Source organism: Heloderma suspectum, chromosome 7 (genome assembly GCF_057233095.1).
Source record: "Heloderma suspectum isolate Gila_16-S chromosome 7, 16-S_ref, whole genome shotgun sequence".
Taxonomy (NCBI): Eukaryota; Metazoa; Chordata; class Lepidosauria; order Squamata; family Helodermatidae; genus Heloderma; species Heloderma suspectum.
Window position 1 is genome coordinate 21,518,576 of NC_139464.1, and position 15,549 is coordinate 21,534,124.

The 15,549-nt window shown below is 42.9% G+C and overlaps 1 protein-coding gene across 1 annotated transcript in view; it reads right to left on the reverse strand.

The window, feature by feature from the left end:
• The window catches only part of PTPRO (protein tyrosine phosphatase receptor type O), a 98,842-nt gene that overhangs the window by 39,258 nt on the left and 44,035 nt on the right, over nucleotides 1-15,549 (reverse strand). The window contains exons 12-14 of the mRNA XM_084811873.1: nucleotides 15,270-15,415; nucleotides 10,000-10,132; nucleotides 7,604-7,724 (exon numbers count right to left, since the gene is read on the reverse strand). Coding sequence (XP_084667999.1) covers nucleotides 7,604-7,724; nucleotides 10,000-10,132; nucleotides 15,270-15,415 — 400 coding nt within the window. The remainder of the gene's footprint in view (nucleotides 1-7,603; nucleotides 7,725-9,999; nucleotides 10,133-15,269; nucleotides 15,416-15,549) is intronic.

Sequence of the window (15,549 nt, forward strand, 5' to 3'; positions counted from 1 at the left end):
GGAAGAACAGCAGAGAGGGAACCAGCCTAGCCTCCCTCGGCAGGGAGCTCCATAACCAATATTTTTGGTTCCAATATTTTTAAGCATCTTTCATTTTGCTGGAGCAATAAGTGAGTCAGATTTAGGCTGTAATTCTAAGCATACTTGCTAGGGAATAAGGGAGTAAGCAAGCAAACCCCCTGTCTCATTCATGGAATTTTACAGGGGTCCAGGCAACAATGTCTTCGTTTCGTAACCCTCCTGTGTTGTTCCCACTGCTTCTCCCATCTTTTATCTTACCAGAAAAACAATATGTTAAGGAGGAAAAGATGGAATAGTTGTAAAATGGTTTTTCATCAGTAGCACTTGGAGTTTGCTGTCTGAAAACATCCTGAGTTCCATTGAACACAATGGGTCTTACTTCTGAGTAAACATCAAACCTCTTTCAGGGCCAAATTACATTTCAGAGACACTCTCGGGGGCTGCATTCCAGTAGCAGGTGGGGCCGATGGCAAAGGGATGGGGCCAAAAATTAACACCCCCCCCCCCAAAGCAGCATATTTTAGTTTAAAGCTCTTACTCCCAGGAACTAAGTGTTAGGAGAGGCATTACAACTTTTGGACTCAGGGGAGAGACTTCACAAAAACAGAGAAAACCTTAAATGATTGGGAACCCCAGAGGATGAGAGTTGGACCTCAGGAGGACCGAATTTGGCCCAAAGGCCTGAGATTCTGCACTCCTGATTTATAGAATTACAGTGTTGGATTTTGAACCCAAAAATGGGTTAAGGACCTCCGTGTGTGTGTGTTTAAATGTAACAATCTTGGGGGTGAGGTGGTGGAATCTGATGAGAATCACATTGCTTGGAAGATGTGGTTTTTACACACACACACACACACACACACACACACACTCCCCACTCTAAATTGAGAAAGATTTAGACTGGGAAAATAACCGTTCCTCTCTCAGCACTGCAATCCTAATCCAACCCCAACAGCTACTACCACAGCTATTTTTAAAAAACAATTAAGAAAGAGCAGAGCTGATCATAGTCTTTAGTTACTAGTGAATATTTTTCTGCCATTCTTTAAATTCTGCATTACTACCAGTGAGCAAATGACACACACAGAGAGAGCACTATATTTATTACCAGGCAATGAAACAGAAAAGAGTGTATCACCTGTATAACAGCTGTAGCTATAAATAAGACCAAAGCACACATAATCTGATTTAAAAGGGGTCTCCTATACCAAGTGTACATGTTTCACCTGGAAACAGTAATGTATATCAAACACATCCTAGTTAATAAACTGCCATGTCTGCAGGGGAACTAATTAACACCTTTTTTTCAAAGTGATGTGTTGAAATGCAATTACATACTTTCTGAACCTTGAAAGGAGAGGGAAAAAAATTTTTTATGCACAGTGTGCCTTGGTGTAAAAGAATAAAGGCTCCTAATCTGGCAAGACATTCATTTACAGGAGGGATGGGCACCTTTGGGAGGTCCAGGAGCAATTTTCACACGCCCCCTGGACTCACCCAGCAGGCTGCAGTCAACAGGGTGAGGTGGAAAAAAAAAAAAGAATAAATAGATAAATAATTAGGGGGGGATGGCATCCTTAGGTAGTCTACCTCTTTGCCAGCTTGAAACCAGTTTAAAACCAGCTATTCTACTTCTTTGCCAGCTTTAACCCACATATTCTAACTCTGCTAGGTGTAAACCAACTATTCTACCTTTCTGCCAGTTTCAAACCAGCTATTCTCCCTCTTTGCTGAATTTAAGCCAGCTATTCAACATCTTTGCCAGTTTCAAACCAGCTATTCTACATCTTTGCCAGCTTTAACCAGCCATTTTCCCTCTTCCCCTGTTTTATACTGGCTATTTTACTTCTTTCTGACCATTAAGTCAGCTTTTCTACCACTTTGCCAACTTTAAACAGCCATTCTGCCTGTTTGCCAGCTTTAAATCTCCTATTCTATGTATCTCCTAGCTTTATACCAGCTAATCTACCTCTTTGCAGTTTTAAACCAGGTATCCTCCCCATTTGGAAGCTTTATACCAGCTCTTCTCCCTCTTTGCCAGCCTTAAACTAGCTAATCTACCTCTTTGGAGCTTTAAACCAGCTATTCACATTTTCTATCTCTTTACCAGATTTAAACCAGCTATTGCCCCACGTGGCAAGTTTAAACCAGTTATTCTACTTCTTTGCCTTTTAAACCAGCAATTCTACAACTGCCAACTTTAATACATATATTCTACCTCTTCACCAGTTTCAGACCAACTATTTTATTTCTTTCATACTTTCAAACCAGCTATTCTGCCTGTCGCCCGCTTTAAAACAGCTATTCTACCTCTCTGCCAGCTTAAAACCAGCTATTCTCCCTCTTTGCCAGTTTTAAACCTCCTATTCTTACTCTTTGCCAGCTTCAAACCAGATATCCTCCCTCTTAGCAGAGTTAAACCAGCTATACGCCTTTTTTGCCAGCTTTAAACCAGCTATTATCCCTCTTTGCCAAGTTTAAACCAGCTGTTCTCTCATTTTGCCAGCTTTAAAGCTATTCCACCTGTTTACCAGCTTTAAATCAGCAATTCTACATCTTTGCCAGCTTTAAACTAGCTAATGTACATCTTTGCTTCTTTAAATCACTTATTCTCCCTCTTTGCCAGCTTTTAACCAGATATTCTCCATCTTTGCCATCTTTAAATTAGCTATTTCCCCTGTCTGCCAGCTTTAAACCATCTATTCTTATTCTTTGCCAGGTTTAAAACACCCATTCCTATTCTTTGCCAGCTTTAAACCAACTATTCTACCTGCTTGCCAGCTTTAAACCAGCTATTATCCTATTTGCTTTCAACCAGCTCTTCTTCAATTTTGCCAGCTTTCAACCAGCTATTCTACCTCTTGGCCAGCTTTAAATCACCAATTCTACATATTTGCCAGCTTTAAACTAGCTTTTCTATCCCTTTGACAGTTTTAAACCAGCTCTTCTCCCTGTTTGCCAGCTTTAAACCAGCTATTCTCCCCCTTTGCCAACTTTAAGCCAATTATTCTATTTGCTGGCTTTAAACCAGCTATTCTCCTTCTTTGCCAGCTTTAAACTACGTATTTTTCCTCTTTCCAAGCTTTAAGCCAGCTATTCTCCCCTTTCAAAGGCCTTAAACCAGCTATTCTCCCTCTTTACCAGCTTTAAACCAGCTATTCTCTCTCTCTCTGCCAACTTTAAACCAGCTACTCTCCCTCTTTGCCATCTTTAAATGACATATTCTGTCTCTCTGCCAGCTTTAAACCAGCTATTTGACCTTTCTGCCAATGTTAAAGCAGCTCTTCTACTTTTGCCAACTGTAAACTATCCATTCTAATTCTTCACCAGTTTTAAGCCAGCTATTCTACCACTTCTCCAGGTTTAAACCAGCTATTCTTCTACCTGTTTGCTGACTTTAAATGGGCTATTATAGCTATTTGCCAGTTTAAAATGAGTGATTCTCCCTGTTTGCCAGCTTTAAACCAGTTGTTCTCCATCTTTTGCAGTTTCAAACCACCTATTCTATACTTGCCAACTTTAAACCAGCTATTCTCCCACTTTGCTGGCCTTAAAGCCGCTATTCTCCCTCTTTGCCAGCTGTGAATCAGTAATTCTCCCTCTTTGCCTGTTTTAAACTTGCTATTCTATCTCTTTTCCGTATTTAAACTAGGTATTCTACTTCTTTTTTTGCTCACTTTAAACCAGCTATTCTCCCTTTCTGCCAGCTTTAAACCAGCTATTCTCCCTCGTTGACAGCTTTAAAACAGTGATTTTCCCTCTTCGCCTGTTATAAACCATTTTAAACAAGCTTTTTTTACATCTTTCCTAGATTTAAACCAGATATTCTCCCCGTTTGCTGTTTTAAAGAAGCTATTCTAGCTGTTTGGCAGTTTCAAAACAGCTATTCTCTCCCTTTACTAGCTTTAAACCAGCTATTCCCCATCTTTGCCAGTTTTGAACCAGCTATTCTATCTTTGCAAGCTTTAAACCCACTGTTCTACCACTTTGGGTATTCTACCAATTTGCCAATTTAAACCAGTTATTCCATCTTTTTGCCAGATTTAAACCAGCTCTTAACTGCTTTGCCAGCTTTAAACTGCTATTCTCCCTCTTTGCATGTTTTGAATTGGCTATTTTGCCTCTTTCCTATCTTTAAACCAGCTATTCTACCACTTTGCCACCTTTAAAGCAGCTATTCTGCCCTTTTGCCAGCTTTAAATCACCTTTTCTACGTCTTTGCCAGCATTAAACCAGTTATTATACCTTTTTTTTGCCACATTAAACCCAGCTATTCTGCCTCTTTGCCTGTTTTAAAACAGCCATTTCACCTCTTTCCTAGCTTTAAACCTCTATTGTATGTCTGCCAGCTTTGAACCAGCTATTCTACCTCTTTGCCAGCCTTAAACCAGCTATTCTACCTCTTTGCAGCTTTAAACCACCTTTCCTACCTCTTTCCCCACTTTATGGGGAAAGTTCCCTCACTGCCAGCTTTAAACCAGGTATTCTCCCACTTCCTTGGCTTTAAGCCAGCTTTTCTACCTCCCTCCCAGCTTTTAATCAGTTATTTGACTACTTGCCCAGCTTTAAACCAGCTACACTACCTCTATGACAGTTTTGAACCAGCTATTCTCCCTCTTTGCCAGCTTTATACAACTATTCTTCCTCTCTTCCAGCTTTTAACCAGCTATCCTACCTCTTTGCCTGTTTTAAACAAACTTTTCTACCTTTTGCAGCTTTAAACCAGCTATTCTACTTCTTTGCCATTGTTGGGGGTTGGACTCGATGGCCTTGTAGGCTCCTTCCAACCCTACTATTCTATGATTCTATGAAACCAGCCATGCTCCCTCTTTGCAAGCTTTACTCAAACTATTCTGTCTCTCTGCCAGCTTTAAACTAGCTATTTGACCTCTCTGCAAGCATTAAGCAGCTATTCTCCCACTTTGCAAGCTATAAACCAACTATTCTCCCTCTTCACAGGCTTTAATGAAGCTATTCTCTCTCCTTGCTAGCTTGAAACCATGCTATTTTCCCTCTTTGCCAGCTTCATACCAACTATTCATGAAGGGCAAGGGTCAAGCACACAAGTGGCTAAGTCCGATCGACCACTTGTGTGCTTGACCCTTGCCTTTCATGGCTTATTAAATCAATCAAGGAGGGGTTGTCTGGCTGGGTCCAGGAGGTTGTAAATTCCTCCTTGAGAGACAGAGTTGTGCCTGCCGCTTTAAAAGAGGTGGTAATTAGACCACTCCTGAAAAAGCCTAACCTGGACCCAGAGGATGTTAACAATTATAGGCCAGTGGCCAACATCCCCTTCCTGGGCAAGGTGCTTGAGCGGGTGGTTGTAGGACAGCTCCAGGCACTGTTGAATGAAACGGATTATCTAGATCCATTTCAATCGGGCTTCAGGCCTGGTTTTGGAACGGAAACTGCCTTGGTCGCCCTGTGGGATGACCTCTGCTGGGAGAGGGACAGGGGGAGTGCGACCCTGTTGATTCTCCTGGACCTCTCAGCGACTTTCGATACCATCGACCATGGTGTCCTTCTGGATAGGTTGTCTGGGTTAGGAGTTGGAGGCACTGCACTACAGTGGTTGCGCTCCTACTTGGATGGCCGATTCCAGAAGGTGGTGCTGGGGGATTACTGCTCTGTGCCATGGCAATTGTGCCATGGGGTTCCACAGGGCTCTATTTTATCCCCCATGTTGTTTAACATCGACATGAAACCGCTGGGGGAGGTTATCCGGAGGTGTGGGCTGAGGTGCCATCAATATGCCGATGACACCCAGCTCTACCTCTCTTTCTCATCAAAACCAGGTGAGGCAGTGGCTGTTCTGAATCAGTGCCTGGGCACGGTAATGGACTGGATGAGGGCCAATAAACTGAAACTCAATCCAGACAAGACAGAGGTACTGTTAGTGGGTGGTTCGTCTGCCCGGCTAGGTGATATTCAACCTGTTCTGGAGGGGGTTGCACTCCCCCTAAAGGATCAGGTTCGTAGTTTGGGGGTGCTCTTGGATCCAGAACTGTCACTTGAGGCACAGGTGAACTCAGTGGCACGGAGCACTTTTTATCAGCTTAGGCTGGTATACCAACTACGCCCTTATCTGGACAGAGATAGCCTAGCTACAGTTATCCATGCTCTGATAACTTCTCGTCTGGATTACTGCAATGCGTTATATGTGGGGCTGCCTTTGAAAACGGTCTGGAAACTTCAGCTGGTCCAAAATAGGGCAGCAAGATTGTTAACAGGGACTGGCCTGTGAGCTCATATTACGCCAGTACTTTTCCAGCTGCACTGGCTGCCAGTCCATTTCCGGGCCCAATTCAAAGTGCTGGTGTTAACATTTAAAGCCCTTAATGGCTTGGGGCCAGGTTACCTGAAGGATCGCCTCCTCCCATATGTGCCTGCCCGGACCTTAAGGTCATCGTCAGCGGCCATTCTCCGTGAGCCCCTGCCAAAGGAAGTGAGGCGGGTGGCTACTAGGAGGAGGGCTTTTTCTGCTGTGGCACCCCGGCTCTGGAATGAGCTCCCTAGTGAGGTTCGCCTGGCGCCTACATTGTATTCCTTTCGGCGCCAGGTGAAGACCTTTTTATTTTCCCAGGCATTTTAGCTTTCTAAATTTTTATCTTTGCTGTTTTAAATCTGTATTTTAAACTCCTGCACTGCTGCTAGATTTTATTGTGGTTGTATTGTTATATTGTGGCTTTAATGTTCTATATATTTTAAATTGTTTTATTGTGTGTTTGGTTTTAATTTTTGTAAACCGCCCAGAGAGCTTCGGCTATTGGGCGGTATAGAAATCAAATAAATAAATAAATAAAAATTCTCCTTCTCTGCCCACTTTAAAACAGGTATTTGACCTCTTGGCCAGCTTTAAACCAGGTGTTCTCCCCCTTTGCCAGCTTTAAACCAGCTATTCTCCCTCTTTGCCAGCTTTAGACCAGCCGTTCTACCTTTTTTCCAGTTTTAAAGCAACTATTCTCTCTTTTTGCCAGCTTTAAATGACCTCTTCTCCAGCTATTTGCCAGCCAAGAGGGAAAATGGCTGGTTTAAAGCTGGCAAATGTGCATCCATGGAGTGCCTCTCCCAGCCCTATGCTTTGTTTCAAAGAGCCTAGAATTTGCATTAAGGGACTGGGTGGGCTAGGGCTGGGGGAATCCGTGAGGCTCCAGCATGTGAAGGACCTCCAAGTTCTCATGATCCATTTCATTCCCATTCCCACATGCGAGTTTTTCTTTTCTGTTCAAACAGGTAAAGTGTGCATTCACATCACATTTTTTAAAGTGTGCACCCAAAGGTGCACTTTCACCACATTGACTAAAGCATGAAAAAGTGTATTTATTTTTTTCCAAAATGTGCATTTTTTAACTAATGCATTTTGTGGAGCTGATCGCAAGCTCAGGAACAGGTGAGCTTTGCCTGAAAAATCCACCCATGTTCGGGAATGTGAATGGGGCAAACTGTGATGTTAAAAGAATGGTAACAAAATTTTCGTACATTCCTGACTCAGTATGCTTAAGATCCTCCTATACCATTGTACACAATTGATCTCTCTTCTCTTTACAAAGCTTCCCTGGCGTTAGGTGACAAGTTGACATACCTGGCCATTTGTAGGTGTTTTCTCCGAAGTACTATGAGTGTCACAAGCAGCAGCCCGATGAGAAGAATACTCAGAATGGCTAGGACAGAGATCACCACTACATTGGGATTCATCTCGGTAACTGCAGATGCAAGCAAAGGATCCAGGTTCATGAAAGCACAAGATAACTATGTTAAGATCTTTGGTTGGCCCTGGTCACGGCCCTGTGGACTCGCCGCTTGACTGAAATAAGAACCATCACTCCATTTGATACAGATCAGTCATGCATTAAGAAATGCTAAGTGTTGCAGCCCCCATACAGAGAAGCTGACACATGGAATCATTATTGGTGGGCTTCAAAGTGGGATAACCCTAACTCTTAGTCCCATGTAATGGAAGTTACCACTTCAATATGCTCAGGATCCCAGCCCAAGTAGTACTCCTTTTGGATCAGTTCTCTCCCTGTTGCCCACTCCCTTCTCCTGTTTTCCTACAATACACTCCAATTCATGTATTCATTTGCTCAGAAAGGGGATGTTCTTCTATATAATGTCCTGGGTTTGCAACTGGCCCACGGCTCTTCTTTTACTTGGCCAGGAATTTCCATAGGCCAGAGATTTCTATAGGCCAGAAATGGTCTCAGGGTGTTTTGATAACCAAGGAAGAACAAATGGTGACCTTCCCCTCTCCCCGGTAGTCAAAATGTAATAATAAACTAAATGATTGACAATTTCTTGCCCTAATAGTACCCCAAAATATGCCATCTGTGTTGGGACATTTTGCCTTGACTTAGAACTCCCTGGTTAGGGATACTCATGTTGTCCCTTCTTTGATGGCCTTCTACCATCTTGTGAAGACTTATTCCTCCTCCTCCTCTTCATTGTTGTTGTTGTTATTTTGACAGGCATATAGACACACACATTCCCTGGAAGTTTGCAAAAATGTTTAGCTCCTGTCCTTGTCTTTTTAATTGCCTATGTTCCTCATATATCTTTTATCATTTTATTATTTGAGATTATTGTTGTAAGCCTCCTCGAACATTTTAGAACAGAATAGCAGGATTCAAATGTTTTAATTAATTGATTAGCTAACTAACTCTGATTAGTTTCTTAATCTTGATTTATTATTAAAAAGTATTTTTATCCTGCTTTTCCATTCAGGGCTGGGTCCAGATTGAGGGACCCCCAATAAGGAGCCTCCTGGTAGGCCCCCTCCTATGTCCATAAGCCCACCTGGTGGGCTTATGTAGTAGCCAACAGTGCTCTGATGCAGCCACCATTTAAAATTTCCTACAAACCCTTGATATACTGTCACTCGGGGCATTTTTGGAAACTAAAATGACAGTCCCAAGATCCAGCCACCTGGCACAAAAATGTATTTAAGGTGGGGCCCAGGGCAGGCCTCGGTTGTGGGCCCTGGTGCAAGGTCAGCCTCAAGGGTAGGATAGTTGGGTACTTACTGAGGCTTCACACCCCAGCAGGGTCCCCATTAATCACAGCTCCTTGAACTTGCTCCTTCTCTTTACCATTGCAGCCTGCTTGTTCACCTGCCTCTCACCCAGAAAGCAGTGGTGGTGGTGAGGAGGAGGACCTGTAGATCCCAAGGCATAGTTTGAAGGCTCATGAGGCCGCCACCTTGCTGAAGCTAAGCAGGTTCGGGTCTGGTCAGTGCTTGGAGGAGAGACTACTCGGGAACCACATGTAGCCACCTTGAGTTCCATGATGGGATAAAAGTGGGATATAAATGTAATAAATAAAATAATAAAATAAATAATAGATGCCACTGCCTGCCTGCTCACATTATAAATAGGATTCTGTTCAAAAATGTACATACCTAACAGCCATTCCCTACTCATTTTAAAATAGTATCTGTGGTTCTTTCGGTGATTCACTACCATTTTATGGCGTGGAGGAAGCTGCAGTTCAAATTAGAAATGCAAAGTGAAAGGATTACATCACTCTTGAAAATCAAGAAGAGGAAACCCCAGAATGGTTGTTTTGGAAAGTAACTGAGAATAGGGATGGGTGAGAGGTTTTTTCAGGTCACATTTTAATGTGAACTTACCTAGTTTTGCACTTTTGAGCCACTGTACTAACCAAAACTCAGGTATCCTTCGAAATTTCCACTTCTCCAAATTTCCAGTGGCGTTCTACCATCAAAAAATGCATATCAATATGCACATGTTATGAAAAATCACATTAAAATGCACTATATTAGGGAAATTGCTTGCCAAAAATGTGTATATTAGACAAAAATCCATGCATCAGAAAAAATGTGCACAAATTTTTTTTTCCAGCATTTGGGACGAACTGAACTCAAGACTGGAAATATGAGAAACTGAGAGAAACCAAAATGGACAGATCTGCCCATCACTAACTGAAAGGCAAACTGGAGAGACTGAGAGGCATTCCACTTACCCATGGTGGAAACAGCAATGAAGGTTGGGATGCTGGGGCTGTCGTGGCTGAAGCTGGTGACACTGCAGTTGTAGGATGTGGCAGGCAGGAGGTTGGAGATTGTCACTACATGTGAAGAAACTGTAACAGGTTCCTAAATACAGTGCAGGGCGGGGGAAAGAAGAGGATGTTGTTAGGGACCCTTTACTCATCCCAAGATCGGAGGTCCTGCACAAAATGTAAGATGAATGCTTTTAGCCTTTGGTGCATGCCAAGATGGGCACTTATCATTCTTACCTGTGTTGTTATGGTGAGGGGGGCCTCTGCGTGCATCATGCCCATATTTATCCTGTCATCGCTTTGGTAATCTTCACGGTGTTGCAAGAAATGTGGATTAAGTGGTCCCGCAAGATGAGCATGCAGTGAAGCAATGAGATGATTGCTTCACCACATATCTACTGTGGTCTGAACTACAGACAACCCACATCCTGGCTTATGTAAAAGATGTCCAAATTGGCCCCTATATTCCAGAGCATCAAAAATATACTAGCCATGCCAATGTCTGAAAAAGGCTTGAGTGTATGTGCTCAGGGTGGGGGTGGAAGAAAATTGCCATCTCCTTCCATATGCATCTGGTGTGCCTCACTTATTCATGCAGCCCTGGTGCCCTATTTTATTTTATTTCTATACCATCCAAGCCAAAGTTCCCTGATGAGTTCACAAAAATGACAAACCATAAGATAAAAACTTTAACGTCAAAATTTAAAAACAATTTAAACAGCTAAAACAGTTACAATGATTGTCTTTGGCTGGCATATGGTTTAGAAATGTTTTTAGATATATGTTACCTGTGTGTGTGCTGTTTATGTTTTTACGTAAATGGTTTTGTACTTTGTATAACATATTTTAATGGTTTTTACTTTTTGTGAACTGCCCAGAGAGCTTCGGCTATGGGGCAGTATAGAAATATAAGAAATGAAATGAGATACTGGGACCTGATAAGACAACTGATATTAAAATCCCATCATGTGCTGGGTAGAGGCCAATCTTAATTGGGCACTGAAAAGATAACAGTGTTGATGCCAGGTGGCCCTCAGTGGGAAGATCATTCCACAGTCAGAGGCCTACCACCAAGAAGGCCCTCTCCCTTGCTGCCACCCTCTGAGCCTCGCTTGGAGGGCAGTGTATGGGTAGGTTCAAACTGGGAGAGGCACTCCATCAGGTATTGTGGTCCTGAGCCATAGAAGGCTTTATGATCAAAACCAGCACCTTGAATTGGGCTTGGAAATGTACAGGCAGCCAGTGCAAGCAGGCCAGAATCAGTGTTATATGTTCAGACCTTCTGGACCCCATTATCAATTTGGCCGCCGCATTTTGCAGAAGTGAAGAGGGAAAAAGCACCACAAATGACAGTGAGGAAGGGTGCTTGAGCTCTGGTGCTTCAGAAAACAACATTTATTATGCTCGACATGTCTTGGAATGCTTCCTTCCCCAGGAGCTATAAATCAAACCAAATATTTACATTAAAATATTGCCTTACAGATTACACCCTGTTCCTAGCTTACAAAATTTCATAAAACCTTTTTGTATTCAAAAACCACTCAAGAAAAGAACAATTTCCATTTACGCATAGTATAAAATACTCCCACACATTGCCTTCAAACTCGGGAGATAAAGTAAGCAGTAGCTTTCTAATGGCTGCATGGCTTTTTAACAAACATACAAATGAATAGTCATTATATCAACTCTTATCTTTCCAACGAACTCTGACCATAGACAAGCTGTTTGATCAATTGCTCTGAAATACACAAATGTTTTTACTTCTGGATACTTGCAAATGCTATAGTTGAAGTCTATTGCTCTCACTTCAGGTGTGGAGCCTGAGGTGTGCCTTATATATTCTAGATGATTTAAAGCTGAACACCACCCCATTGTATCTTCTATCATGTGCCTCTCCTATTATACCTTACAAATAACATTTCACACATGATATTTTTGGTGGATCTTACACATTCTTACAATCTCCTAATTTCATTCTTTATTATTATATCATGTTATGCATTAGTTTGGCTGATCAAATAATATAGGGACAGGGTGTTATCTGTAAGGCAGTATTTTTAATGTCAGTGCTTGGTCTGATTTATGGCTCCTGAGAAGGGAAGCGTTCCGAAATGCATCGAGTGCAATACATTTTGTTTTCTCAAGCACCAGAGCTTGTCTCCCCCTTCTTCACTGCCTCATTTTGCACCGGTTGCAGGTTTTGAACCATCTTCAAAGGCAGCCCCATGTAGAGCACATTGCAATACTCTAACTTGGAGATTACCAGAGCATAGATGAAGCCAGGTTATCCCTGTCCAGATGGGCATAGGTGAGCCACCAGTCAAAGTTGGTAGAAAGCTCTCTGTGCCACTGAGCCCACCTGAGCCCCAAGTGACAGTGACAGCTCCAGGAGAACTCCAAAGCTATGACCCTGCTTTGGCCAGAAAAAACACCCACCAATGGCATCTCAGTCTTGTCTGGATTGAGGCACTGAGCTTCAGGTTATTAGGGTTTATGAATTACTTAATTCAATCCTAAAGGAAATCAACCCTGACTGCTCATTGGAAGGACAGATACTGAAGCTGAAGCTCAAATATTTTGGCCACCTAATGCGAAGAGAAAACTCTCTGGAAAAGACCCTGATGCTGGGAAAAATTGAAGGCAAAAGGAGAAGGGGACGGCAGAGGATGAGATGGCTAGATAGCATCACCGATGCAATGAATATGAACTTTTTTATTATTATTATTATTGCATTTATATCCCGCCTTTTTTCCTCTTGCAAGGAACTCAAGGCAGCTTACATTATCCTCCTCCTCCTCTCCATTTTATCCTCACAACAACAACCCTGTGAGGTAGGTTGGGCTGAGAGTGTGTGACTGGCCCAAAGTCACCCAGTGAGCTTCCATGGCCGAGTGGGGACTAGAACCCGGATCTCCCAGCTCCCAGTCCAACACTCTTGCCACTACACCACACTGGCTCTTGAGCACACTTTGGGAGAGAGCGGAGGACAGGAAGGCCTGGAGTGCTATGGTCCATGGGGTCACGAAGAGTCGGACACAACTTAACGACTTAACGATTGAACAACAACAAATTACTTACTTACTTAATTAATTAATTACATTTCTATATTGCCCAATAGCCAAAACTCTCTGGGCGGTTGACAACAATAAACTTATCCAGTCCATCCTTGCAGCAAGACACTGATTTAGCACATTTTGATTTTATTTATTCATTTATTACTCTATTCATATCCTGCACTTCTACCAAGGATCTGAGAGTATTATTGTCTCCTATGCATCATCAGAACATCAGAAGAGCCCTGCTGGATCAGACCAAGGGTCCATCTAGTCCAGCATTCTCTTCACACAGTGGCCAACTAGCTGTCCACGGGAAACTGTCTATCATCTGGATTATTGCAATGAGGCTGCCTATGAAAATGGTCTGGAAACTTCCGCTGGTCCAAAACAGGGCACCGAGACTATTAATGGGGACTGGCAACTGAGATCATATTATGCCAGTCCTTTCCCAGCTGCACTGGCTGCCAGTCCCTTTCCGGGCCCATGTCAAAGTGCTGGTATTAACATTCAAAGCCCTAAACGGCTTGGGGCCAGGTTATCTGAAGGATTGCCTCTTCCCATATGTACCTGCCCAGACTTTAAGATCATCTTCAGGGATCCTTCTCCCAGGAAGCCCCTGCCAAAAGACATAACACAGTCAGCTACCAGGAAAAGGGAATTTTCTGCTGTAGCACCCCAGTTGTGGAACAAACTCCCTAGACAGGTTTGCCTGGTGCCTACAATGTATTTCTTTTGGAGCCAAGTGAAGACCTTTCTATTTTCCCAGGCATTTTTAGCATTTCAGCATTCCAGTTTTTTAGCTCTGCTGTCTTAAATCTGCTATTGCATTTTAAATATCAGCACTGCTGCTAGGTTCTACTCTGGTTATATTTTTTCTGTAGTTTTAATCTATTATATTTTATATTGTATTTTCTGTTGTATTTTTGTGGCTTTAATTTTGTGAATCTCCCAGAGAGCTTTGGCTGTTGGGTGGTATAAAAATGGAATAAATAAATGAATAAATACCCCCCTCCCGCACGCAGGACATGAGTGCAACAGCACCCTCCCGCCCATGTTCCCTAGCAACTGGTGTAGATAGGCATACTGCCTCTGATGCTGGAAGTAGCATATAGCCATCAGGACTAGTAGCCACAGATAGCTACTAGTTTAGAATCAGCTATCTCTGGCCTTAAATTAAACCTGCAGGAAGCCAAATGCCGAGGTCCAGGATATCTCCAGGAGCTAGAGTAGCCACTTACGCATTGCCCCCAAAGAGGAAATGCATCACCCAAAAAAGAGGACAAAAGAGGACATAAACTTGTGTGACATGCATATTTGCCCATTTTTATGTATAGGTGCAAATGTAAAAATAATAACTGTTATTTGAATAGAAATACAAGACATCTCACCACAGTGGGGGAAGACTGACTCGGTGACCTGTGTGCCTGCTCAGTCTGCTGTCCAGGTGCTCACTGTTGGTGGGTAACTTCAAGGCCCTGAACGTGCAGACACTGTGACTTCACCATTGCATCAGATTTTTTCCCCTCCCCTATCCCCCCCACCAAAAAATCCCTCCTGCTTTTTGTAACATGCTGTCTGATGAAGAGATCTGGAGATTTTGAAAGGCTACACATTTTTTGTGATCTTTTGCTTGGCCTAATAAAGGTACAACTGTAATATGGAATCTGGAATTTTTCTTATGGTCAACGCATCTATCTTTGGTTTTTTTGTGACTCAGAGAATGCCATCATTACATTTGGATTTACTTGCCACCACCACTGTAACCTCTCAGTTAACAAAGTGCCCCATGGCCTGGGAAGGAATTTACAAAGCCTACTCCAGTCTCAAGTGCCAGGCTGCAGGGCACTTTGTTAATTTTCCTCAGTGGGAAAAGGAGGTTGCAGCAGTGAGCAAACAGGGTGAGAAAACACACAGGGGGCAGACAAGAATGTTAACTGATATAGTTAGGGGCACATGCCCTTGTTTTTTGAAGCAACAGTGCTTCTGGAATGTTACTGCAACGCAATGTACAGGAGTTGCAAACCATTTAATTGAAAATGACAATTTTAAATTAATGACAGAGACTCAAAGAGGAGAAATTATTTAAAGAGAGAGAAACCAGACCCCCAAATCTCAACCAGCAAGATTAGTTCCAACAGGGAATGATCCAGAAATGGTAAAAGAGCAAACACATACCTGGATCTTTGGGTCTTGGGCTTGGCCCAAGCCAGCCTGCTGGCAGAAGACTTCGAAGAAATCAGCTACTCCTTCTTCCACCCAGAGGAGAGTCACAGAGGTCTGGGTCTTGTTCACAGCAAAGAGCGACCTTGGAGGAGCCGGGTCTGGGGACAAAAGGAATGTCTTTTTAACTGGGTCTTGTGGGTCCTCAGGATCCAACAGGAAAGTGTGGCAGAAGACGAAGCTAGTTACAATACAAGATCCAGCTCTCTGTTAGCCTCTTTAGTAAGTCCAACAG